At 34.1% G+C, this 26,826-nt stretch overlaps 1 protein-coding gene across 2 annotated transcripts in view; it reads left to right on the top strand.

The window, feature by feature from the left end:
* Positions 1-11,750, top strand: part of CCDC14 (coiled-coil domain containing 14) — a 34,023-nt gene extending 22,273 nt beyond the window's left edge. Inside the window, exons 10-13 of one of the 2 annotated variants that reach the window (XM_039843216.1) lie at positions 883-965; positions 2,915-3,133; positions 3,208-3,340; positions 9,236-11,750. In XM_039843216.1, coding sequence (XP_039699150.1) covers positions 883-965; positions 2,915-3,133; positions 3,208-3,340; positions 9,236-10,172 — 1,372 coding nt within the window. In that variant the 3' untranslated portion in view covers positions 10,173-11,750. The remainder of the gene's footprint in view (positions 1-882; positions 966-2,914; positions 3,134-3,207; positions 3,341-9,235) is intronic. The other variant, XM_039843218.1, reaches the window with a different exon arrangement.
* The last annotated feature ends 15,076 nt before the right edge of the window (positions 11,751-26,826 follow it).

Below are 26,826 nucleotides of genomic sequence, written 5' to 3'. Positions count from 1 at the left end.
AGATTTTGAGTCATGCTTAGGAATGCCTTCCCACTTCAAGATTATATAGATTTCCACCTAAAACTTGTATAGTTGGTTTTGTTTGTTTGTATATTTTACGTTTTACTCTTTAATCCATTTGGCATTAATACATGTAAATGATAATGGGATAGCACACTATCATTTTAGACTCAATAACAAAAACAAATACTGTAAGGCTGAATATTTTCAGGTAAGTAATTCTGGAAAGATACTAGAGATAACCTTTATTAGGGTTAACTTCTTAAAAGTAAAGAAAATACTTTTGTATTTCCTTTTGTATGTCCTTATTTGTGAAGCAGCTACAAATTGTGGAGTTCATTGTAGAGCAGAGTTCCTGCTTATTAGCATTCTCTTAATGACTTTTCTATCCAATAAAGAAATTATTAGGAGCATAGATTTGTGTTTCCAAATTTTTTCAGTGTGTGACAAACTAAGCAGGTAGATGTCTGATAGCAGTCAGTCCCTATGGACATTCTAGTTCATAGTTATGACACATCTTTTAAAAAGTAGATCATTACTACAAGAATGAAAATACAGAGAAGACAAAAATAGCAAGAAGAGATAAGAAATGAAAGAAATAGGGCATCACTGAAAAGATAAGAGAACAAAAAAGGAAAAAGGAAAAATCAGAGAAGTTAACCTTTTTCTAGTGAGGGAAGGTTTTATGTTATCCCTGGCATTCAGGCCTGTAAATAATAACAGTAGTGTGGTTTTATTTGATTTTGTCTTTTGTTTGGGGGATCATATCCTCCCGGTTGCCATGGTTTATGTTGTCTTTTTTAAAAAGCTGTCAAATGTACACTGTTAAATCAGCTTAGAATTCTTACATTCATGTTTATATTTCTTCATTATTTCCTTTAGGCAGTTGAGAATTTTGAACCAGCAACTTAAAGAACACGAAAAAACTCAGAAGGCATCTGGTTCTCGGGAATGCAGTCTTGAATGTAGGTAAAAGAACTTTCAGAACTGATGTAAATTCTTTGTGGCCCTGGAAATGTTGATAAAGAATTGAGCTTTCTTAATTACTTTGTCTTAAGTGGACTTTCTTTTTAATCAAAATTTTTAAATAATAGGACTAATACTCCTTATTAAAATTTAAAGTAGTGCAGAAACAAAAAATAAAAGATCCATGCTATCACTTCCTAATAATATACCTATTCCTATTTTTTTTTTTAAAAAAAGGGTGTATATCCTTTCACATATCTTTTGTTCACATAGAATTGATTTATTTCATAAATAGTTACTGAGTGCCTACTATGTGACAGGCGCTAATAGAACTATATAAAAATACTTTTTCTGTTTTAGAAATGAGATTTTTTAAAATAGAAATGAGATTTGTATGGTATATTCTCTTCTGCAGCTTGCATTGATTCACTTAACATGTAATAGATACATTTCTTTATCACAATACATAAATATGTTTCTGTTCAAGAACTACTTGGATATTCTGCTTATATGGTTATATCATAATGTATTTAAAGTCCTCTGCTTATAGATATCTAGGAACTTACCCCATTTTTACCCCATTTTCCCAATGCAAGCAGTGCTTCAATGAAAATCTTGTACGTATGTCTTTGTGCACATGTGTGGGCATTTTTATAGATTATAGCAGTAGAATTGATGAGTCAATGGGTATATGCAGTTGCAGTTTTGACAAATGTTGCCAAATTGTTTTTATGGCTCATAGAGCTTAAAGTAAAAGAAGAAAGAAAAAAACTAATATTACTGGAAGAAAAGATGAGAATTATTTTTGGAGGGGAGGTGTGGGGGGTGAGGAGATCTTTTTCTAAGCCTGACAAAAACTCATATGCCACAAAGGAAAAGATTGATGAAATATGTCCCAGAAATTTTTTTTTGTTTTCCACATAGCACAATTATAAATACATCCAAAATACATCAACAAAATTAGAACATTTTTTTGTAATACATGATATGACAAAGGCTTAATTTTCTTAATATATAAATATTTCTTACAAAAGAATAAGAAAAATATGAGCACCCAGTAGAATACACAGCTTTATAAATGTGCTCGACTTCACAAGAGTAATTTTGGGAAAGATAATTTTGATTTTACTCTGAATAAATAATGGGGATAGGGAGGATGGGTGGGAGAGAGGAGGCTAAGATGGGAAATGAGGAGATCAGTAGTTCTCAATCTAAGTAGCTTCTCTTTTTATTCTCTATGCACGTACTTATTGTTTCCTTGAGACTATTTATTGCTATTTATAATTACTTATTTGTTGCCAGCTCCATGAGAGCATGGACCATGTCTCTGTTGTTCACCCCAGGATGCCCAGATTCTACTGTAGTGCCTCAAAGTAAGCCTTTATTCAAGGTTGCATTTTTTAAACTAATGATACGGTATACTTTTATGGCCGTTAAAAAGAATATTATAGACCTTTGTGCTGATACATAAAATCTTAAGAGGAAAAAAGGCAAGGTTAAAAACAGAGTATACTGTAGTGTGATTCATTTACATTTAAATATGTTATATGCAAACGTATTTTTCCGAAAGATACTAAAGTTAATGATTACCTCTGGGGAGAGTGGAGGTGGGGTCGGAGAGAGACTCTTCATTGCAAATTATTGGTATCATTGGTATTTTGTGGTGTTTGAATTTTTTTTTTAATTTGTGCGTGTGTTATTCTTTCATTTAGAAAAGTAAAAAAAAATTGTTTTTAATGCCCAAAATATCAATTGGATAAGAAAGGCATGACTTCTGCCAAACAATTAAAAAAAAAATACATTTAGTATTAACATAGAACTGCTCAAGCATACAATTATTAAACAAAATCAATAAATTCTAAGTCTTTTCTTTTTTAAAAGCAGATCTTTTCCAGGTTTGTACTTTTTAAACTGGAGAAATAATTATTTGATCTGTTTTGTCTCACAGTGTTTTCTCTTCAGTCATTGAATAAGTCCTTGCAAAATCAATTACAAGAATCATTGAAGAGCCAGGAATTACTACAGAATAAAAATGAAGAGCTTTTAAAAGTGATCGAAAATCAGAAAGATGAAAACAAAAAATTTGCTGATATATTTAAAGAAAAAGATCAAACTATACTTGATAATAAGCAGCAATTTGACATTGAGACAACTAGAATAAAAATTGGTATGTATTTGAACTGTAATTATGGACAAATTTTTAAAAATGGAATAAAGAAACAAACTTGTTTGTCATTTTAGAATTGGAGGAAGCCTTAGTCAATGTGAAAAGCTCCCAGTTTAAATTAGAAGCTGCTAAAAAGGAAAATCAGATATTGGGAATAACATTACGTCAGCGTGATGCTGAGGTGACTCAACTGAGAGACTTAACCAGGTAATACTGAACATTTGAATAATTTATTCCTTTTATTAAATATCTATAAACTATAAAATATTTTTAGATCTGCCTCTCTTTCTCCTGTCTTTTTCTCTTATTTTGTCAATGTTTTTGCTAATTTCTAATAATTTCTTTTTTTATTCCAGTTAGTTAGTTTAGAAATTGTGAACCTGGCTAAATGCGTTTTTAAATCATGTGATTCCAGGAAAAGGGCTCTGATGAGGACCTGAAGACTTTTTTAGCAGAATGGTTAAGAGCTCTGGCTCTGAAGCTCAAGAAACCTGAGTGGAATCCCAGCTATATCATGCATTAGCTATATGACTCTGAACAAGTTATTTACCTCTCTGAACCTCCTCTGTAAAGTGGGGAAATGAATAGGGTTGATAGGGGGGTCTAAGAAATAACTCAGGATAAGCACTTAGCACAGTAAACCCTCACACCATATGATCTTGGGTAAGTCATTTAGCCTCTTTGAGCCTCATTTGTTTCAAAATGAGGGAGTTAGCAGCAATCCCCAAGATCCCTTCATTCCTTACCAAGTCTTTACACATATTATCACTCAATTTTTATATAATATACACTTATAAGTTTCAGTTTTCTCTTGAGACATTTCCTAAGGATTGGATTTATAACTACTTTTTAAAACGCCGGAGGAGAAATCAGATATGTTAGGCCTGAATATCATGAGATCTGACCATGCCTTTGAATGATCTTAGAAATTCATATTTCCAAATATAAAACAATCTTGAATATAAAACAATCTCCTTTGTATTACAAATGAGAAGATCCATTTTGAATTACAAACTTTTTTCTACCATTTCGAATTATAAACTTTTTTCTACCATTTCGATTTACAAACTTTTAGGGAAATAGATGAAAGAGTAATATATATGTAATATTTAATTTATTAATTTTTTTAAACATTTAAAATGACTTTATATAAGCTATGTTAGCATAGAAATATTGCTCTTTGTCCACATTCATATTTCAAAGAATAATTTCACTTAGACTTTATTGAATAGTGGGAAAGCAAGACACTTCTTATATCCATGCAGTGTTCTAACTAGGCTCAGTCAGAGTTTCTAAAGCATTGGTGTGTACCACTGTTGTTCAAAGTAAAGTAACTGAGAGACTGTCCCTTCTTATGAAAGCTTTAGGTTTCCAAAGAAAAAGCTTTTCTTTTCTGAGGAGTACTTCGGGGGTGAAAATTCCATTGTTATCAGTATTTATGGTAAAAGAAGCCAGTCACAAAAGGCCACATATTATATAATTCTATTTATATGAAATGTCCAGAATAGGCAAAATTATGGAAACAAAAAGGAGGTTAGTGGTTGTGGGGAAAGAGGAGAAGAATGGGGAGTAACTGCTAATTGATACAGAGTTCCTTTTAAAGAAGTGATAAAAATGTTTTGATACTAGATAGTGGTAATGTTTGTATAACTCTGTGAATATACTAAAACCCACTAAGTTGTGCAGTTTTAAAATGTGAATTTTATAGTATATAAATTATGTCTTAAACTTTTTAAAAATAGATATGGTAGATAGTCCTTTTGGAAAAGAAAAACAAGATGTCAAGTCGGCATGGTCAAGGTCCATGTGCCGCTGTTTACATGTCACTGGGAGCATCTCTTAATTTTAAGGGGCTTGGCTCTCAGCCCCAAGCAGAAAATGAAGCAAAGGAAGTCTAGTCCCTAGGAGTGTTCTTGTCTTCTCACAATCTTTGCTTCATACCACAAAAGCCAGCTTCTTTATGGGCATGAAATCAGAGCTGATGATATCTTTTATTTATAAAATACTGTGATTTTTTTAAAAAGGTCCTCTCTCATAGCTATTATTTTATTTGTCCTCACGTATGGAGGGAAGATTTTAATATCTGCATCTTCATAAGTGGGGAAACTGGGACCATGCAAGTTAAATATCAATAGAAATTTAATAACAGAGCTGGGACTAGAACTCACGTCTCTTAATTCCTGGCCACGTTTTCTTTCACTCGTTCACATGTCATGGCCTTAGCTAGAATAGTTTATTGCTGGTAACAACTTCATGCCTAATGCAGACTAAGTAAACTTTAGCCATTTTTTTACCAGGGAGACAATGGATAGACAAATGGATGGATTCATTTGTCTATTCATTTATTCAACAAACATTTATTGTATCTTATGTTCCAAATATATATATATGAAACAAAAAAATTTAATCATTTTAGTTGCTAAATATCCACATCATCAAGCAAAAAGTTTATTCCAGTGCTTTGATGATTTATGTAGGAAGATACATCTTTTTTAAAGGATAAACTGGACTAAAAACTATTTAACATGTGTGGTGCATTTGTAAAGAAAATCAACAAAAATGTAAGAACAGTTTTTCAGAGTATTTGTATAATTATTCTAGAAATTAGCATAAATGGAAGCCCAAAGAATGAAGGAACTTACCTGACTTTCACAGCTAGTTAGTGCTTGAGCTGAGACCTGAGCCAAGATTTTGGATTCCCTCTTTAGCCTGTTTCCTGTTTTAAAAAGGACAGCTTCTCTCTGAGAGAAAATGCTCCATTATTGAGAGATTTTTCTTTGTAGAAGATATCTTTGTATCTGCTCATTCTTTCAAAATAACACAGTCTGGCTTTTTCTAGTGTTTATTAAAAATGAAAAAGTATTCGTGTGCAGTTGAAGCCTTTTCTTGACATTTACCCTAACATAGAAGTATAGGAACTGAAAAAGCTCATTAATTCTTGTATGTTTTCTGCTCTTAGAATAGACTATGTCTAAACTATTAGGTGCAGACATTTTGCTCTTTTTCTTAGAACTCTCAAGAATTTTCGTGTCAACTTTTTCCCATTGTTGTCAAAGACCTTTTATCTTTATTCTGGCATAAATCCTGCCTCATAACTGCTAGCTCATCCATTAGATTACTGCACTCTGAATGATTGTAGAATCATTAGTGGGCTGGGTTAGCACAGTGTCTTATAAAGGTTAATACTACCCCTACATTTTCTGAAGATCGAGTAACGGCTTCAAAATGCAAATATGTATACCCATTGATAGCAATTTTTGTTTTATTCTTTAAATTAAAAAGCAAAACAAAACAAAAAGCCTGGCTTTGAGCATAATTGTGTCTAAATTCACCCATGTTGTTGATGTATGTTTGGTGACTGACAGCCTATGCAATTCAATTAATTAGAAACATCTCTAGTACTGAAGTTGGGCTTCTGTGGCCACTTTAATTTTACTTTGACATTAGAAGGTGAAGTAGCAACATCCAGCAATTCAGATATATTCTCACATTCATCTACTCCATACATTCATCTACACCTCAGATAAGTGTATGTCTTTTTCTTTTTTTCATTTTATTGTCTTTTTTTTTTTTAATTCTTTTTTAAAATTTTATTAATTTCAAGTATAGAGTACCTTGGTTAGACATTTATATAGTTTATAAAATGATCCTCCTAATTGCTCTTTCTCTCCTCTGGCTTTCTACCTAAACAATACATTAATGCTAATTGTGTATGTCTTTTGCATGTGTGTTAAATAATCTCTTAGAGATTGCACAAAATTTCTGAATTCCTTTCTCAGACTATTGGGAAGGGATTCTGGAACTAGAAGGTACACATAAGGTATTAGTTATAAACTAATATCTTAAACCATCTCTCTCTCCTCTCTCTAACTTTCAGTAATTTTGAAATAATCTTTATCATTTTTTTTTATATTTTACTGTAACACATAAAACCATTAGAAATGTGGGGAAAATTAATGTTTTAATAAATAAGTAGTAAATCTTCTTATATGTTCTAAGCGCACTCTTACAAGTGCTGATAGTTATTTAAATTAGTATATTTTTATAACTAGCCAAGAAAGAACCTTGCTTGTCTTATGAAATGTGCCAATTTTCTAAGCATTAAAAATCCATGTGTTTATCTGTACCCCATGTAATACAAATACGAATATATCCACTGTATAGTTCTTATAGTGCCAATACTGCTTCCTTTAAAATTTTCACATATACTCATTGCTTTAATTAGAGATTTTTTTTTTTAATTTCAGAGATAGTGGTGAATCACATTTTGTTTATATATCAGAAGCTTATTGGTTGCTATTAATTTCCATAGATTAAGCTGTTATCAATGTCATTGTCCCTTCCTTCCTTTCTATATCACTGATTTTGTCCACAACAAAGATAACATTTTTATTTAAGTCTGGAAAGAAACGTCAACATAAATATGTATTCCTTTTCGAAAAATAAAAATTTTGGTATGAAGTTCTGATTGGATTAATTAGTGGGTCATTATTTATTATAGTATTCCTTTAAAGATATGTACCTATAGCATATTTTTGTCTTTTAATAATAGCTCATTAGCTTCTTAGAAGAGATATGAGAAAAAAATGACAGGAGCCATTGCCATTTGAAGAGCAATCAGAACTCAAAATAGAGCATGTTTAAAATAATATTGTAAGCCACATTGGAAAAAAATAATTTTTTTCTTTTATAGGGAAAAAAAAAAATCACTCATTTTTATACCCAGAGATATAATCACTGCTGTTTAATATAGAGATTTAGTATTTTATTTGGATGTGTGTAAATGTTTTTACAAAAATAGTATTATATGCATGTTACTTATGGCCTGCTCTTTTTAATTTAACCTCATATAATGAACATTTCCACATCAGTCTTCATTCTTTGCAACACGACTATAAATGGCTTTGTTGTAGTTATACTATAATTTATCTAAATCAGTTTACTGTATTTGAAGATAAAGGTATTAAATCCATCTATTTTTTATTTCAAGTTATATCTTTGTAAATATGTCTTTGGGTGCAGGCTCTTGTTTACAGTGTATATCAATAGTATAAATTCCTAGAAGTGTAAATTGGTGGGTCAAAAGCGTGGGATATACAAATCTTATGTATTGTCAGTATGCTCTCTAGAATAATAATACAAGTGTATACTAGTAGTACCTGCCTCTTCAAGCTTCTCTAACAGTGGATATTCTTATTTTACTATGTTAACTTGATAGACCAAAAAAAAAAAAAATCACATTTAAAAGTTTGACTTCCTCTGATTAAAAGTTGAACTTTTAAAACATGTTATTGACTAGTTGTCATCTTTGAAAATTACATGTTGGGGTCTTTTGTTTCTTTTTTAAATTGGTTGTTTCTTTTTCTTATCAGTATGTAAGAACATATGTGATTGATTTCAAATAGACTAAGGCTTGGTATAAAATGGCTTTAATAGGACTAATGAAAGCTACCATTAAATGAATACCCATTTAGCCTGAAACTGTGCTAAGCCTTTTACCTTTATGTTTTATTGTTTTATCTTATTTAAGGTTCATTGTCATTCTGAAATAGATATCTTCATTTTGCAGTTGAAGAACTTAAGATTCAGAAAGGTTGAGTGACTTGCCCAAGATTCGATTCTATTTCTGTCTGACTTCAAATCCTTTGTGGTTTTCCTAGTACTTTGCTTTTATTTATACCTGTTTATGCCAGATAATTTTATGTCTTTTTTTTTCCAGTGTTGTTCCAGTGTCCTTTGCATATATATTTTGAATGGAGAGAAATATCTTAATTACTAACAGAATACACTATCAAATGAGTAGTATATTTGCCATTTTGTAATGTTGCTCAAGAATAAAGCATCCCCATACTTTAAGAGAAAAAATTTCTGAGCTTCTATATTTAGATATAACATTAGATTTAATACAGACTTCAAGATCTTTTATAATTTGTTATTTTAACTTACTCTTTCCCGAGCATGTTCTATGATTTTGTGCTCTTAGTTGGTTTTCTCCATATTAAGACCCGGACATTGCCTCAAATCCTTTTTTTGAAAGACGGGGTATATATAAATAAATAAATGAGTAAAAAAATAATTAGTGTACTAAATTCTTCTTAACAGAACTTTACAAAGCAGTATGGCAAAGCTTCTCTCAGATCTTAGTATGGACACTGCTCGCTGCAAGCCTGGGAATAATCTTACCAAATCACTTCTGAACATTTATGATAAACAACCTCAACATGACCCAATCCCTGCTCACACTTCCATAATGAGCTACCTAAATAAGTTAGAAACAGATCACACTTTTACACATTCAGAGCCACTCTCTACAGTTAACGATGAGAAAAACATAGTGCCAGACAGGCCCTATGAAAGTGTTCTGCCTTCCAAAGGCCCACAACATAGTAACACTAGCAGCACGGAGGAAGTGTCTGCCCCTGGAATCATTTCTACCCTTTCAAAACAGGATTCTGATGAAGAGAGTGAAATTACAACTTTAATAGAAGATGAGTATAATCTGGATAGTACAATTTACATCCCGTTTTCTAGAAGCACTTCTAAAAGGAAATCAGCACTATCGAAGAGATTATCCCCACAGCCGCAGGTCAGTGTAGCTCCACCACAGCCGGTCAGCAACAGTGGACTTGTCCCTGAAAAAGAAAACAAATTGTGTGCACCTGGAGATTGTTACTCTTCCAAAAAGGAAGCAGAAAATGTACTTGAGAAACTTTCCAGAACAGCCGAAATGAAGGATAAGCAGCTCCTCAAGAAAATAAAGGAAGCCATCTGCAAGATCCCTGCTGCCACTGAGAATCCACAGGCACCAGCCACGTGTCACGGCCCCTCCACTTGCCAGAGCAGCAGCTTTCAAGTGAAAAGTAGTGCCCTCTCTGATGGTAGCTTTTTAAATTCTGACTTCACATCTGACTGGAGCATCTCTTCTTTTTCAACATTCACTTCTCGTGATGAACAAGACTTCCGAAATGGCCTTGCAGCACTGGACGCCAACATTGCTAGACTCCAGGAGTCTTTAAGGACTGGTCTTCTAGAGAAATGAACTCAGAAGAAAATGGATTGAGTGCTTCTTTTGAAGACTAGACTTGGTTACATGGAATGTATACTTTAAATTTCTTTAGAGAAATGTTTTATATTAATTATGTGTGAAAATAAATTGAATAATAAATTTATTATTGGACTATATCAACATTGGAGCTTGTAAAAACAAGTCATCTTAAACTGACATGTGCTGAGAGAAAAAAGTTATAAGTAACTAGGGAAGTATTATATAGAATATTTTATTTTAGTACTTAGCAATTAGAGTTCTTCTATTACCCTGCTGGGTAAAGAGTACAGGTTGGAAGGATTCTCCGGTTGTCCTAAAGGATAATTGGAAGGGTGTCTTGGTGCAATTTACTGTATTCAAACTAGTTTCTCTTCCAGGATTCCTTTTGTTTTTTTAATGGCATTGTGTTTTTATATGGGATACTTTATGCTACAGGCTAGTGTTTTTTAGTGAAATGTGTAAACATTTCTTTTAAGGCAAAAAATAGTCTACCTTTTAAGAAACATTGATCCAATAAAATATAGGTAACATCCTCAGTTAGCATATGGTTTCTTAAAACTTGGGCACTTTTATTTGTTTTTATACTGAATGCATGTTTAAGGCCTTTAAAAAATAAAGTCAGATTGATAAATGCTAATAGATAAGTTTCAGTTTGGGCAATTTTTTTTTTAGTAAATAAGGAATGTTTGTTTTTTTGTCCTTATATTTGAACATGACGGAGTTTGTAAATCTTGTACTGGTTGTAATTCGCCTTTCTGATCAATTTTTTCAGCACCTGAGCTGAGAACATTCTCTGTTCTATAATTAATATGAACTAGGTTGTACTCTGCTTCTCTATACTAACACCTCTAAATTACTCAATATTACTTTCTTCCATGTAAGCAGCACATTTTAACTCTTAGGAAGTTGAGTGTTGTGCTGTCACTAGCACTCCATACAAGTCATTTGCTTGGTGTTATGTGTTCAGTGCTTGGGCAGGCCTTGGCATTAAAGAGTGTTCTGCTGGTCCCAGAACCGATTCTTGCTGGTTTTTTAAGTGTTGGTGCTACAACTTCTTAAGTACCCAGACATAGTCTCTTTGACATGTCCAGACTTTATAGACAGAGATTTCTTAAGTCTAAAAATATTAGATGAATTCTAGGCTATTTTCACAGAATTATCCATTACTACTTACAATTTTTCTGACTTCCAGTATTCATAAATTAATTCATTGGTTTATTTAAAGGTAACAGGTCACAATTCTTTAACACATAAGTTCAGAAGTATAAAATAATAAAGCAAGGAAGACTGAGAAGAAAAATTTCATTTGAATCTTAAAGAGTATATAGGATTTGGATAATCCTGTGACTATCCTCAAAATGTTTACCCCATAGAAAGTATCACAAAACATGGGGTTTGGTTGAGTGGAATATTTAAGAGGATGGTAGATAACAGCAACCTGACTAAAATAAAGGGGTCAAGATTATATGATAATGGTAATAGATGATAACACATTTCGAAGAGTTGGTGTCATATTGTAAAATGTCTTAAGCTCCAGGATGTGGAATAACCATTAAATATGAAGTCATTAGGTGTTTGAGTTTTTTTGATGGTGGTTCTGTTTTTTATTAAAACTACAAAGGGTGATGGTAAATAATTAGAGGAGGGAGAGACTGGAGACCACTCAAAAAGCTGTCACAGTAGTCCAGACATAAATTGATAAGCCTTTGGCAATAAAAGTGAAAAGGAGAGACAAAATGAAAAATTTTCAGCAGGCTTGGTGACATTTCATTAATAGGAAATGAAAGAGAAGGGGAAATCAAAGATGACTCCCAAAGTTTCCAATTTGATCAGTTTGAGTCACACGGAGCAACGTCCAAAATGAAAAATCAAGTTCTTGGTTAAGTCCCAAGTCATTAAATTCCGAGATGAATCTTGATAATGGAACTGTAATGGAGAGCGGGATATAAAGGAGAGAAGGAATGCCTGTTCTCAGTAGTCCTCTTTAGCTCTTCACACCAGGAGTCAGAGTAAGTACCCATCATAGTCTCAGAAGGGTCAGCCTGGCCCCAAATCCCAGCATTCTCACAAATGCTTTCAGATTTCCCAGAGTGTGAGAAGCATATTACTCAGGTATACCCTAACCTCTGCCAGGGTGTCTCCTGATAGATATTGGGTATGGAATGGGGAAAAAAACCATCCTCCAGCATTTTGTCACTATTCTACTGTCCTTTCTTGGATCTATGGTGGTAATGTACAAACTTCACAATGAATTTCATATTTGTGAATACCATTGAAAATGAAAGAATCTGATTGTACTTGACAAAGTAGAGATCCTCAGGGTTAAAAAAAACCAAAGAAGTACTTGGTATACATTCTTCCCTTACTCCCACCACCTTGGAGTTTAGTAAATCTTCCAGAAATCTACTTTTCACTAATGGTCGCATTTATGCCACGTGCTTTTAAAGTTATAAAGGCCTGCTTAAACTACATGGAAAGTAGGGCATGCAGCCAAATCACATCTTACCAAATATGTAGCTAGTGCTCACATTGTGGGGTAATCCCTTCAGCTAAAGGTTCATTCATTCATTCAGTTAATGAATAAAATAAAAGCTCTAATATGTGCCAGTTCCTACTCTGGACTCAGAGAATACAACAATGAACAAGATAGATATTCTCTGCCCTCAAGCAGCTTGCATTACAATAGGACACGAACACATAATAAGTAGTGTGAAGAGAAACAGGGTAAAGAGACAGAGTGACAAAATTGGCTTAAGTTTTAATTATTAGGGCAAGAGTCCCTTTCTCAAAAATTGTATTTAGGAGTCCAGAATTTAAGCATAGCTCTAGATAAAGTTGGATTTGATTTGCTAGCTAACAATTATATTTCAGATCTGTTCTAAATTTCCTCCCACGTCAGAATGGCTTAAACGAATGATTTATACAACTGTATTACACCTTATGTTTTGATGTTTTTGTGTACCACTTATAGAGAACTGGGCACTATTTAAAACAGTCAGCCTAAGTAGGACATCCCAGAGAATTATTATTGGAAATGGTAAGATCTTGGGGACTTCTCAAGGGCTCACAAGTTGAGTTTTTGAAATGACTTTAGAAGTTATCTATCTCAGTCTCATTCCCAAAGAAGGAAGCTGTTCTACAGTTATATCTAAGCTGGTAAGATCCCACACACACAATATGTATTCCTTTTGCCTGGGCCGCCCTTTTGCTTAGGCATCTCCTGACAAATTCTTGCTCATTCTTCAAACCCCTGGTACCTACTTCTGTGCCTTGTACATATTTCTATTGATGGGTGTATCAGTTTGTATGTCAACCTTGCTACCCTGTATGCTTAAGGGCAGGGACCAGGATATATTCATCTTTGATGCTCCCTGTGACACTTGGTGTCTACCATATAATCGGCAGTTAAAAACTGTTGTTGGACTTAACTAAATCTCTGACAAAAGGTCAAGTAGGCATCACTTGATTTTCTCTTGGTAAGTTCATGCAACAGCTTCTTTATAGTTTTATTGCACATGTCTAAGCTCTTTGCTTTTGTTCTTTATTCCTATTATTTACTCCTGAAACAAAATGTACTTTTATCACACACTTACACACTACTGCTTATTCTGAGGAGAAGCCACAGATAGTTAAATATTTAAGAGAGGAGATAACAGAAACATTTTTAACTCTATCACCAGCTCAGAGATACTCTATCCTACTAGCCTACCTCAACAATTTGTGGGAGGGATAAATGTAGGCAAAAGCACTTTGAAAATTAGGGCACTGAACAATCTGTGACTTATAACAACATTTAAAGAGCCTTCGCCATTCTTGGCCTCTTTCGATGTCCTTCAGTTTGTCCATGTCTTAAAATTTAAATCCAACAGTGAGCAATGAACTCCAGATGTGATGCTATCAAGCAAAATACAGTTAGATTATCATTTCCTACAATCTTGTTAAAGTTGTTTTAAAATGGACAAAGATTGAGTTAGCTATCTTTAGCCGTCATATATTACTGCAGATCATATTGGGGCTGTATTTAGTTTCTAATTATGTTGTCATTCTTGGAGCTGAGTGGCATCATGTTAGGACAGCTCAGGGGGGTGGAGCAGGTTCTGTCCCGCTAGAAACAAGCGATTCCTCAAAGACTGAAGTTCTGACCAAACTAGTGGCCTCAATTACCCCTAAAAGAAGAGCTCACATTTACCACAAACTCAAAGTGTCATTTTCCATGAAGCCAGGTCTTAAAAGGCTGTAAAGAATGGAGAGAAGAACTATACAGAATCACGAAACCTAGGTTCTTACACAGGTTCTGCTGCTGTTTTTCTGTATGAACCTTGTTTTCCAGTTACAAAATGTGAGGATTTGACTAAGAGTTCTCTATGGTCATGCCATGATTTGACAATTTAATAATGTATTCTAGCATTTTGACAGGACTTCTCTTTCAATTAGTCAACCATGAGGGTTCTGTTAGAGTATTTAGAACTCTACATGAAGTAGACAGGCCATTCTCCCAATCAATGGGATGGCCCTGCCAACTCCAGAGAAGATTTATAGAGAGAAGGAAGGTCATTATTTGTCACGTATGATTCAAAAGAGCTGTGACATACTTGGTATCTTTGTTAATAATTCCATCTAAAGACTAATTTTTTAACATCGCCATTTCTATTAGCATTCCCTACTTAGAAGGTTGCAATACTTCTAGTATAAAAATATTGTGGATAATTTTTGCTTTATTTTTACAAATTTTGACTTTTATAGCTTATAGGGAACTTATGATAATCTAGTCCAACTTCATTTTTAGAAATAGGGAAACAGACAAAAAAAATATTAAAGACACTTGCTCAGGGCCACACAGCTAACACCTTGAAGCAGATATTGTGATTCTCGTCTATTTTCCTTATTATATTGTCTTCGCCCTATCAGCTAAATTTCATGACCATTTGAACCCCTGGGGCCCCAAATCTGTCACCAGAATCTAGTTGTGTGCCATTCTCTACTAGCATGGTCTAATAATAAGGAATTCCTTCTGGGATTTGTTGTGAGGATTAAATAAGTGAAAATGTTTTGTGAACTATAATCACTAAATAGATGCTAAGATCGTTATATGTAGGTGGTCTACGTGTATATGTGTGTATATACTGTACTAGACGCTTAAGGTTTTACTTTTACTTTATGAAAAGCACACAGTGTCCTTAAAATCTGTTTAGCATGTGGCATAATGCTAGTAAAATAATTTTCCCACCTGTCACTCAGCCAATTCCATCTATTTTAGAAGTAGATGGAGAAAGTTACATGAGTTTTTCTCCCATTAACACTGGCATTCACAGTGACTTCTGACAATCCCAGGACTCCAGCACTATCTTCTGCTCAGCCTGGAGGGTAAGATGGCTCATTCCTCCATGGACATCTCAGGGAGACACACAGAAGTATCACAAACTATGCAGGAGGAAAATGTGGTCCCCTTTTGGAGCTGGAGACTTAACACATTTGTTCGAGTCTATAACAAGGAATGTTGCCCACTGCTCAGTAGGGGGCACACAGCCAAGGTACATATTTTCACCCCATTATCCTTTCCAGATTATTCTGCACTTGGCTGTGAGCTCTAGGCCCAGAATGGGGTAGGAGACCAGAATCAAATATTTAAAAAGTGAGCAGCTCCAAAACAAGCAGAATAGACCCTCTTGGAGGGTAGCAGTTTGTTTGTGGTTTGGCAAGAAGAAATAAGTAAAAGAAAATAAAATTTCAAATCCAGAGCCTCAGTGGATGGAGAGAAAATTAATCTTTTTTTTAGGTCAGTCAATAGTATCAGACTTGCTGTCTTAGGATAGGGAGATAGATTGGTGGAAGATGAGACAAACTAGAACAAGTCAACAAATATTTCAGGAAGTAGGTCTTCACTATTTAGAGTCATGACCTATATCCCATCACTCCATCCTCCCCCCAGCACAAAGCTAGTGATGATTTTTTCACCAGGTACTCAGACTATTGTCATTACCTCTTCCCTACCCCAATCCCAACCAGTCTAAAAAATTCTGGTCAATTTCTGTAATAATGAATGACTGACATATAAAGCGACTCCTCTCAATGCCTAGTTTACCCAGAAAGAGTATGAGAACTTAAATTGTCATTTGTATTTTTGGCCAAAGTTTGAGAAAGGTCATGATAGATCTTTGATGAATACAAGACACTTAAATAGGCAAAGATATTTTAGTGTGTGGGAAAGTTCATTTTAATAATTGCATTAGAAGAGCAAGAGCCTTGGATCAGGGGTTGTGACCTAGTGACTGTCTTCATATACCACATGACCTTCATTTGTAATTTATTAGCTCTCTACTGTGTGCTGCACACTGAGCATTTAAAGGCAAATAAGACAAAGTGTGCCTCTGAGGGACCTAGAGCCCAAGGACCTACCAAATGAGGAGCTATGATCTCAAAGACGCTCTCCAGCTCAAAATGCTACGTTTTCCAAGGAGAAGGCTCCCAATACCACAGGAACTAGGTACATAGCTCTGATTTACATACACTCATACCATGGTTGTGTCATATAGAATTTTAGCTTTAGATTGCTGTTCTTTCTCTTTCTGTAATATTCATATCTTAGGTGCCCTCCACATTTATTTGATGTCACTTTCAAATATCTATGTGGTGACTCTCTGAGGACTTGAATATTTTTATTTCACCCTCACACTGAAATGATAGTTTCCAATGGATTTCAACACAAAAATGGTCGTGTAAAGTTACTCCTTTCTCCTTTCTTTGTAGAAATCAAAAACATTTATGGGAGAAACTAGGAGAAAGCTCTAAAGCCAAGCCACAAATTAGGTAGAAGGACTGCCAAAAGCAGTAGTTATCAAGCAGGGTCCCTATGAGAGGAAACAGAGAGGGGATGCTAGCCCAAGATAGCAAGCAAAAAGAGCTAGCAGAGTACTATTCTCGATGATGAACAGCTGACCTGGAGGGAAAAGTTTTAAATCCTTAGTTTATGACAGTGGGAGGAAGATTCATAGACTTTACATTGGGGGAAAACATAGATGCCTATTGCCATGTGAAGGACTAAGCACCAAACAAATTAATGCACAAAACCCCGAATGCTAAGGGAAATTCTGGTCCTCCTTACACACAAGAATTCTGGAAATAGCTTATCTGGAAAGATCTTCTTTTTCTGCTTCAAAAAAGTGAGTGAGTCATCAAGAAGTACCAACAGAGGATCTATATTAATTTTTTTTTTTAATTTGGAGTACTCTTTATCATCAGAGTTGTCACAATCTGAAATTACCTATCAATGTTTATTTAATTCTGCTTCTCTTTTGCCTGTAAGTGCCATGAGGGCAGGATTCAACTTATGTTTATTGGCTTGTGCCAGGTCTTTTCTTTGCTCCCTTCAAATCTCTCCACCTTGCTTCATCACTGGTCTCCCTTGCCTTCTACCTGGGTTTAAATAATAGCAGCACTAACAGATCAGAGGATGGAAAAGAATGAGACACCCACACACACCACACACAAATGTTCTTGCTATTTCTCAATTTATGTAACCCTCCCAACAGGGCGTAAAACCTTTTTAGACAACAATCTTTGCAGAAAATTTCCTCATTTAAAAAACAAAAATCTACAAGCATAATTAAGTGAAAATACAAATTTAGTTGCCCCAATCCTCAAAGTTAGGTTTTTTTCCTTAAGCATATAAACAAATGGTAGTAAGCTTTACAAGCAATTGTATATGCTGAGAATTTTTCTCTAAACTTAACCAATTAAAACAATTTTTAAAAATCCTTATTAACTACTGGAAAGAATCCAGTTTTACCATCAAATAAAGTAGGTCTTTTTCCTTTGGTTCTCAAAGGACTCCTTATAAAAGTACTCAATAAAGGACACACTAAAAGGAACATTCCACATTAACACGTTTCAACACTGGTTAGAACTAATAATCTAGTGAACATGTTCTGCAGTTTAAATCCAGGAGAATGTAAAACTATATTCTATTGAGAACCTACTGAAAAAGTAAAACAGAACCAAAAAAAAAACATTAACAATCAGGACAAAATCAATTATTCTTGAATTAAATGACTAATACCTTTTACTAAGGACCTAAGTCTCTGTGGAGTAAAACTCAGGACGGGGGAATCAATTTCAGACCCCATTCCATAGAACTTTAGCTTCTGAAGTACACCAAAAGCACATTACTTCACTTGTAGGTAGGTTTTACAGAAAATGAGTCAAAGTGAAACAAAATACATGCCCAGTGCATGTGAAATAAAAAGGTGTATATTCTATATGTATTCATAAAGGAAATATTTTAGTTCAAAAAATTAAAAGCCTGATCTAAGAATGGAATTCTTCTGAGACTGCTTAGCAGTAATGCTCATTTCTTACTGAGCTAATATATGTGAATTATTAAAACTTAATTTGATATAGTCAATAAACAACTGTCTTACGTTTATATTTATTAAAAATTGACATAAACAAACAAAATCTGTACAAAAAATATCCCAAATCACATATCACTTTGAAACAGTAATCTTGAGAGACATTATCGACTAGGATCCCCTCTTCTTCTGCCCTGGCCTACAACAGCTTCCCTTTTCTTAGATCTCATTTTTGGTTCAACATCCATGAGTAGCATATCCAGAAGTAAGCTGTCTGGCAGAATACAAAATCGAATGTTATTTCCTCAAATACTCAGTGTTTCCAGTTGTACAGGTTCTCAGTTCTTCAGGGTCATTTTCACAGCTTTATGGTGCGTATTCATGCTGACATCTACACCTGCGATTGTTCCATGGACCTGTATCCCATTCTTTAATTCGGTTGTTACAGTTTCGTGACTCAATTTCATCAAAAATCTCACGACCTTCATCCTAGCAGCACCATCACTCTTTCGGTCCGAGAGTGCACAACACCCGACAACCAAGGGCCTACAGACTGGAGTTTGGATGGCGAGAAAACCTAAAATATTTTGAGGGGGGAAAAAAGAGGAAAGAAATAGAAAAATTAAATTAAAAACACTTATTAGGAATAATGTTACCACAGAATAGATAAAAGTTGTAACCAAATATTTGGCCATGAATTTTTAAAACTGAATGAAACAGCTATTTATTCAAATCAAGAGCAATGAGCAGGGAAGCAAGAACTTAGGTACAAGATAATGAGACAACAGGAAGAGGTGAAGTAGGAACTGGAAGAGCTTAGGAAAGAAATGGAAGGAAAAAATTGAGCCATCTCAGAAATGAAGGCAAATATATGAAAGTAAGGCAAGGGAAAATCAGTAAATTTAAAATATGATCGTTTTGGTATAAAAGCCTAGGTTTACACTTGTTTTTCTTCAGCACTTTGCCTGTTACACCTTTGTCTTCTCGCTCCCACTGTGGCTATTAAGAAACCTGTCATGTCCTGTGGCTTTGAAAGTGATATAATTTTTCTCTCTGGAAGCCTTTAGAATTTTTCTCTTGCTTTGATGATTTTAAATTTCACTGTAATGAATATGACAGTGTTATTGTTGTTTTTTAAACGTCTCCTATTGGTGCTCTATTAGCTCTTTAAATCAGCGATCTTATATCTCTTTCTAATTCTGAAAAAATTTTAGCATTTCTTCAAATATTTCCTGGTAACTTATTTTTCTCTCTCTTGTGATTCCTATTAAGCCTCTAGTTCAAAGCTTCATGTCTCTTTTCTCTTATTTTTTACCATCTCCATTCTTAACTCTTCTGGGAAAAGATTCCTGATCTGATCTTTCATCTCACTAATTAGCTCTTCAGCCATATCTATTTTGCTGATAATTTATTCACTAATTCCTAATTTCAACTATTATATTATTCAGTTTGTTCTTTTTTATAATTGCCTATTCCTGCTTCATGTATCCAGTACTTTCTTATTAACATATTTATTATGTGTATGTTAAATTCTTGTTTGTCTGGTCCATTGGTTCTGTTTCCTTTAGCATAGAATGTAAAGCACGTGCATCTGCATCTTGTTTGTACTATTCTTTCCCCCTGTAAGTTCACATTTCCTTGGAAATGCTACCTAGACAAGTAATGTATACCTGGGAAAGGTAACTTAAATCATGATGAGTTTATAGAATGTGTGTGATTTTGTGGGGCAGTGATCATAGTGGTAGGAAATAGTTCTTAGACTTATGACTTCTGTTATTTCAGTCTGGACTTCATCACTTCATATTCTTTTTAAAGAATTTCCTCCCTTAGGTTTGGAATAGGAGTTAGGACTGCTTAGAGGTCAAGACCTGGATCTGCACCTGTTATTTGCTATTCCCAAACAGCCAGATTCCAGCTCTGCCATAACATCATTCATACAGCCAGTGGCACTGTGCTGGCATTACAATTCTTCTGCTCCACAGAGGTGATGAGGTGAGCAGTGACTCCTCCAGAACAATGTGGAGAGGGAGGAAAATACAATGAGATTGTTTTTTTGCAACCCATCATCTGCCTGGCCATCTTCTATTTCAGGCTGCCATTTCCCATATTCATAAAGGAATGCAACCACTTCCTGTCTTTCTAAAAGTTTCTGAATGTTTTTATATTATATTCTGTTAACTATTAACCCGCTTATCACTTCTGTAGCATTACTAGGGTTGGTTCTGAAAGGAGGACAGCAACCCATGTTTATTTGCCATCCCATCCTCCCCACAAATGTGTAATGTCATCTCTGTCACTAACCAAGTTCTGCAACATCTGAGAGTCTATATTTCTATTCTCTTTCATCTGTTTCCTTTATGTATATTCTACCTCTATGCAATACCACACTTTTAACTATTGCAGATTTATAAATTTGTAACATCTTGATATCTGATAGGGTGATCCTTTCTTCCTGTTTTCTTGGTTATTCTGGGCCCTTTACTCTTCTGTGAATTGAGGGATTCATTTGTCAAGTTCTGTGAAAAATTCTCTTGAGATTATATTGAAATTGCTTTGAATTTATAGCTTAATTTGGAGAATAGCCATCTCATAATATTGAGACTTCTAATCCATTAATTGTATGATGCCTCATAAAAATCCTGTTAAATTTTGTGAGGTTTATTCCTAGGTAACATATAGCTGTTGCTTCTATTATAAATCACATTTTTTTTGCCTTTTTTTTAATCATAAAAATACCTTTATCTTTTTCCAATCAAATAAAAAATAAATGCTCATTATAAAAAATTTGATCATTATCTAAATATGTAGAGAAGAAAGTAAATCTCACCTGAAACTCACTATCCTTAGATTAACATGTTGGTTATCCTTTCAAGCATTCCTTATACATATACATACACAAATAAATTTACATATTTGTTTATTAATGCCTTTCCTCTCCACCTCTTCTTTCCATATTATCCCCTTTCCTATTCCAGAGCCACACATTTCATCCTCTATTCATAACCCCATGTGTTACCGTCAATATTTTTCCATGCTCATAAAATCCTATATAGATCCTGTATTTATACAAATTTCAGGGAGTTGATCATTGTTTTACAAAAATGGGTCACATTATGCTTTTCTGTCTCTTGATTTTCTCACTTAGAAGTATCTATGAAAATTCTTCTAGATGACGTCTAGCAAGTCACATGATATGGATCTAATTCACTCTTTTCAATGGTTGTTTAAGATTCCATGATACAGAGAGATAATGCTCCAATTTATTCAACAATTTGGTTCAGGCCTATATAACAAACTATTATTTTAAGTACAAAGGGATTTAATGTAGGGAATTGGAGACTTACAAAATTATTAGAGGGGCCCAAACAGCAGGTTCCAGGCTGGGCCTCCTGGAATGACTCCTACAACAGTGCCACAGAACCTGCTCAGCAAGGGCACTGCTACATTCATCAGAGTCAGAAAGTTGTCCTGGCTGCTGGTTCCAGTATCACACCACCTCAGCTGCAACTTGGGGATCAGGAAGCTACCACTAGAACTTTTGACTCCTGATCCATGCTGTGTCTGTCAGGTCTGTATTAGTACCTCTGATTGGTGAATTAAATCACAATCTAGCCTTCTGGTTTCAAGGGAGTCTGAGAACTATATTTTTAGCTTTCTAGCCTCTGCAAAATAGAAAGACCCATAAGAAAAGGGTTAACTGGAATGAGAATGGGCCAATCTACCAAATCTGCTGCGAGCATTCACTTTGTTTCCAGTTTGGGGTCCCCTATGCACAACTTTACCGTAAGCATACTTTTCATGTGGCCTCATGCGTTTCTACTTCTATTTCTAAGGAATAGTGTCCCAGGAATAGAATTTTGGGGTCAAAGGATATATGTATTTTTAACAATAGATCTTGCCAAATTGCCTTCTAAAAAGGTTATAACACTTTACATGCCTGCTAGCAATGTGTGAGAGAATTGCCTTCATACATACCACCAGCAATCAACAATAGGAACTATGGCTCGCATGTATGTGTGTTTACTTTTTATTATGGAGAATTTCAAACACACCTAAAAGTAGGCAAATAGTATAATGAATACTCATGTTCCCATCAGCTAGCCCCATTCTGTCCCATCCACTTTCCCCTGTTTCATATCATACCAAACATCACATTAAAAATATATTTATATCTATTTTTAAAAGATAAAATAAGCACAATATTATCATATCTAAAAATTAAGAATAATTAGTCATTAAATATTCAGTCAGTGTTTATATTTTGTTGTAGAAGGATTCAAATAAAGCCCACAGATTGCATTGGTTAGGCTTTTATGTCTCTTTTAATTTATAGTTTCCCCCTCTATCTTTTTGTTTCTTATAATTCATTTGTTGGAGGAACCAGGCTGTTGGTGCTGTGAATTTTCCCACAGTCTGAATTTTGCAGGTTGCCTCCTTATGTTGCTGTGGAATATTTTCTTCATCCTACTTATTTCCTGTGAATTGGCCATAGAATCTATAGGCTTGGTCACATTGGGGTTTGGCTTTTATGGCAAGAATAATTCATAGATTGGTATCTGTTCCTTCCATCAGGAGTCACATAATGTCCAGTTGTCTCTCTGTGATGTTAGTAATTATTAATGCTCAGTGTCCAGATCCATTAATGTTGCAAAATGATGATAGTCCAACTCTCTCTTTTTCCATTTATGATGTAGAAGACATCTATATAGAAAAATTCTTTACTTTTGATTTTTGGTTACCCAATAACACAGTTCATATACATAAGACAAGAAAAATGCTTGAATTTTTCCCGTTATTTACCAGTTTTCAAAATAATGAATTGGTGTCTTAGCATCCTTCAACAGTGACTTGTTTTTTAGTATCACTGTAAATTCATTGATTAAATTTATTTGGTCTATTTCAATCCATTGCAGTTATGATTGTTATTGACAAATAACAATTTGTCTCGCATTTGATCAGTGGAAGCTTTGCTATGGCTGTTTTTATGTGTTGCCAGTGTGATAGGTGTCAGGTAATTTTATGCTACTTTCATTTTTATTTCCCTAATTTCTAGTGAATTTGAGCATATTCAAGTTTGATGGGCCTTTTGAGTTTACTCACTAGTGAATTTTTCATTTGCATCCTTTGCACAATTTTCTTTTCAGTTGTTGGTTTCGTCATCAGTTTTTAAGGTGCTTTGTATAAAAAGCAATCCCTTTAGAAAACAGAGTAGCACATTTTCCCAAACATATTTATTGCCATTAACTTTGTTTTAGTGCCTCTGATCATTCTAAAAAAAGTTGTATATGATCAAATTTGCCTGCTTTTTGTTTTATAGTCCTTGATTCTTAGTAAGGAATGTTTCCCCAAACCATAGATTGTACATGTAATCTCCTACATATTTTTTCTGAAGTTTAAAATTATTTTTCTTTTACATTTAAATCTTTAATCCATTTGCAATTTTCTTTTGAATTTAGTATAAGATGGCAGTCCAGTTTTATTTTCTTTTAGATAGGTGGCCAGTGGCACTTTAAAAAAAAAGTTATCTTTTTCCCATTTGAACTATTACTTTAGCACACAAACATTTCTAATAACTACTGTGATATAATTGTCAATTATTTATTCTGTTCCTCAAATATATTTTTATATACTCTTACTAGTGCTATATTGATTTGAGTATATAAACTTTATAGTATGACTGATACCTTAGTAAGCCCCTTACATACACCCTTTCTCTTATATTACGTTTTTATGGTTGTATTAGCCATTAATTGGCATTCTTTCTCTATGAGAACTTTGTAATCATTTTATCTAATTCCAAGAAAAACTCTGTTGGGATTATAATTGGAACTACATTAAATTTGTGTATTAAAATCTCTAGAGTTAACAGTTTTATATTGTAGTTCCTTCCAGGAACATGATGTGACTTTCATTTTATTCAAATCCTGTTTTGTCTTTTAACAGTTTTTCCCCAGTTTTTTTTTTCAATATAGATCCTGAGTCTATCTTGTTAAATTTATAAGTCTTTAGAATTTTTGTCACTATCATAATTTGAATGGCATTTTATTAGTAGCATGAATAATTATATAGTTATAAGAAAGCACTTTCCAGGCAGAATGTCCAGTCACTGGAACTCGTGACTGAACTTAAAGGCTCCTTCTCATATTACTGGGGAGGAAAGGTAGATATACATCTTTCTAAAACCACTTAGGTATAGTCTTGATGAGAGGTAGGGGGAAGGACCAGTTGAGACCCTGAAAGACCTACACAAAAGAAGAATCTGGACTGTTGCTCTTTTAGCCAACCTCCTAATTTCAGGCCTCTGTTCAATTTTTTCCAGTGCGTACATGGATGTGTAGGAGACTATTACAAAACATGCTGGGTTAATCCAGAGCAAAAATTTCCCAGAGAAGGATTTCTTCTGTTTTTTTTTTTTTTTTCTCTTAGAAATACCATTTTGTTGTTATGATATAGTTTAGCTGTTTTGTTTTTGCAATGACTATCTTTTTGTGTTGTTATTTCCACCGGTAAGTAATATGATAAATGTACTTACTCATTCACTTTGGGTATTCACAAATAATGAAAAGAATTTTAGCCCACTGGCTGGAATATTGAATTTGGCATGGCATGATTGAGTAACTAATTGATATTCCACAGAATAATAGTTACCATTTGTGGAACAATTATTATGTGTCAAGCACTCTGCCAATATGCTTTGCAGTGCATTTTCTCATTCAACATTCAAACAATCCTATGAAGTGAACAGGGTTTATTTCATTTGTATTGCATTTTTAACAATTAGGAAATGAAGGCCCAGAAGAATTTAAGTTACTTGTCTAAAGTCACACAAACCAATTAATGAAAAAGCATTAATGCAAACCAAGTGGCTGACTCAGATCTTACAGCTATACTGTACTTCTTCCACACAAATAATTTGAGGTAGAAATGTATAACTTACTCCCTAATCTCCATTTCCCCTTCTGCAAAACAATGGATTTTTAATAGGTATTATCTGGCTGTAGCTGCTCATTATGCAGAAAGTTGAGTTTACAGAATTTATAAATCAAGGCTCTTACATATAAAATACCCCTAAATTTGCTTGATATGATAGATTACTTACTCATGATTTTCATGTGCTCATTTTGTCCTTAAATGTGGTCTTTGCTGTGCTAGGTTTTTATAGTACTTTTCTTTCTGGTTTCTAACATAAACCTCTACAACATGTTTGTGGGAGAGTAAATAGAGAGCCTATAGGTTATTAGCAGTAAATTATAAGGAAGCATGATAGATAGAATGTGAAATAATAGAATGTGGTCACTTGAGTTCATATTTGTCTGTTCATTTAAACCATTGTTGCTATTCTATCAGACTATATAAAACAGTGGATTTAGGTGTTCCACAAAGTCTTACAAAAAGCCCAGTGCATGAAATAGAGAAAAGCAGAGCAACTCTGGACAAGGAGCAGGTGGGGTCCTGGGGTCTTGGCCCCAGTCCCCACCCTATTCACCCCAATAACCTTCTTAGATCCGAGGGTTCTGCAGCTTGAAATCATTTATTTAGATCTTAAACTTGTTTCTAACATAATAATAACCACAGGAACTTTAAAATAACATTTTGGACTAAACTTTAGAGTTATTATTATAGTAAGTGAAACAGTCTTTTCCTGAAAGATGCCCAAGAAATTCTCAACAGATGTTACTTGGGGGATTGCAAAAGGTGGCTGTGGGGGAGATGACAGTACTTTTTACGTCCTACCTTCTGTATTGTTCTATCCTTCATTTTTTCAGCAATTAGAATGTGTGACTTTTACAGTTAAAAATTAATTTAAACATTTTTCTGGAATTTGGAATTATATTTTCACTAGGGGCTTTGTAGTCAATGTTTTCCCCCAAAAGATTAACTTTTTCAATTATGGAATGATAATGCATGCAGTAATAGAATTTAAAGTATGGAAAAATCAATTTACAGTAAATATTTATAGAAACAAATCCACAAGTACATTATGGAGTTCAGTATGTCTGTATTTTCATGTGTCAATACATTGGTCAAGGCACTGTTATTTAAACAAAGCGTTAGAACTGAAGAGCAAATGGAAGCACAGTTTATTTCCAAATTGTTCTTTCTGTTTTGGATTTTACCTAAGCTATAAGTAGTTCTCAACTCTGGTCCCAGATCAGAATTACTGGGGAATTTTTTTTAACATTATTTTTCATGTCCTACTCCAGACCAACTGAATCAAAAGTATTTTTAAAAAGCTCTACAGGTGAGTCCAACATGTGGCCAAACTTGAGGACCAGCGAGTCTTTAGCCTTAAATCATCG

Source organism: Pteropus medius, unplaced genomic scaffold, assembly GCF_902729225.1.
Source record: "Pteropus medius unplaced genomic scaffold, Ma_sr-lr_union100, whole genome shotgun sequence".
In the NCBI taxonomy this organism is placed as follows: domain Eukaryota; kingdom Metazoa; phylum Chordata; class Mammalia; order Chiroptera; family Pteropodidae; genus Pteropus; species Pteropus medius.
Note: the sequence above shows the minus strand (reverse complement) of the source record. Positions and strands in the feature narration are given on the sequence as shown.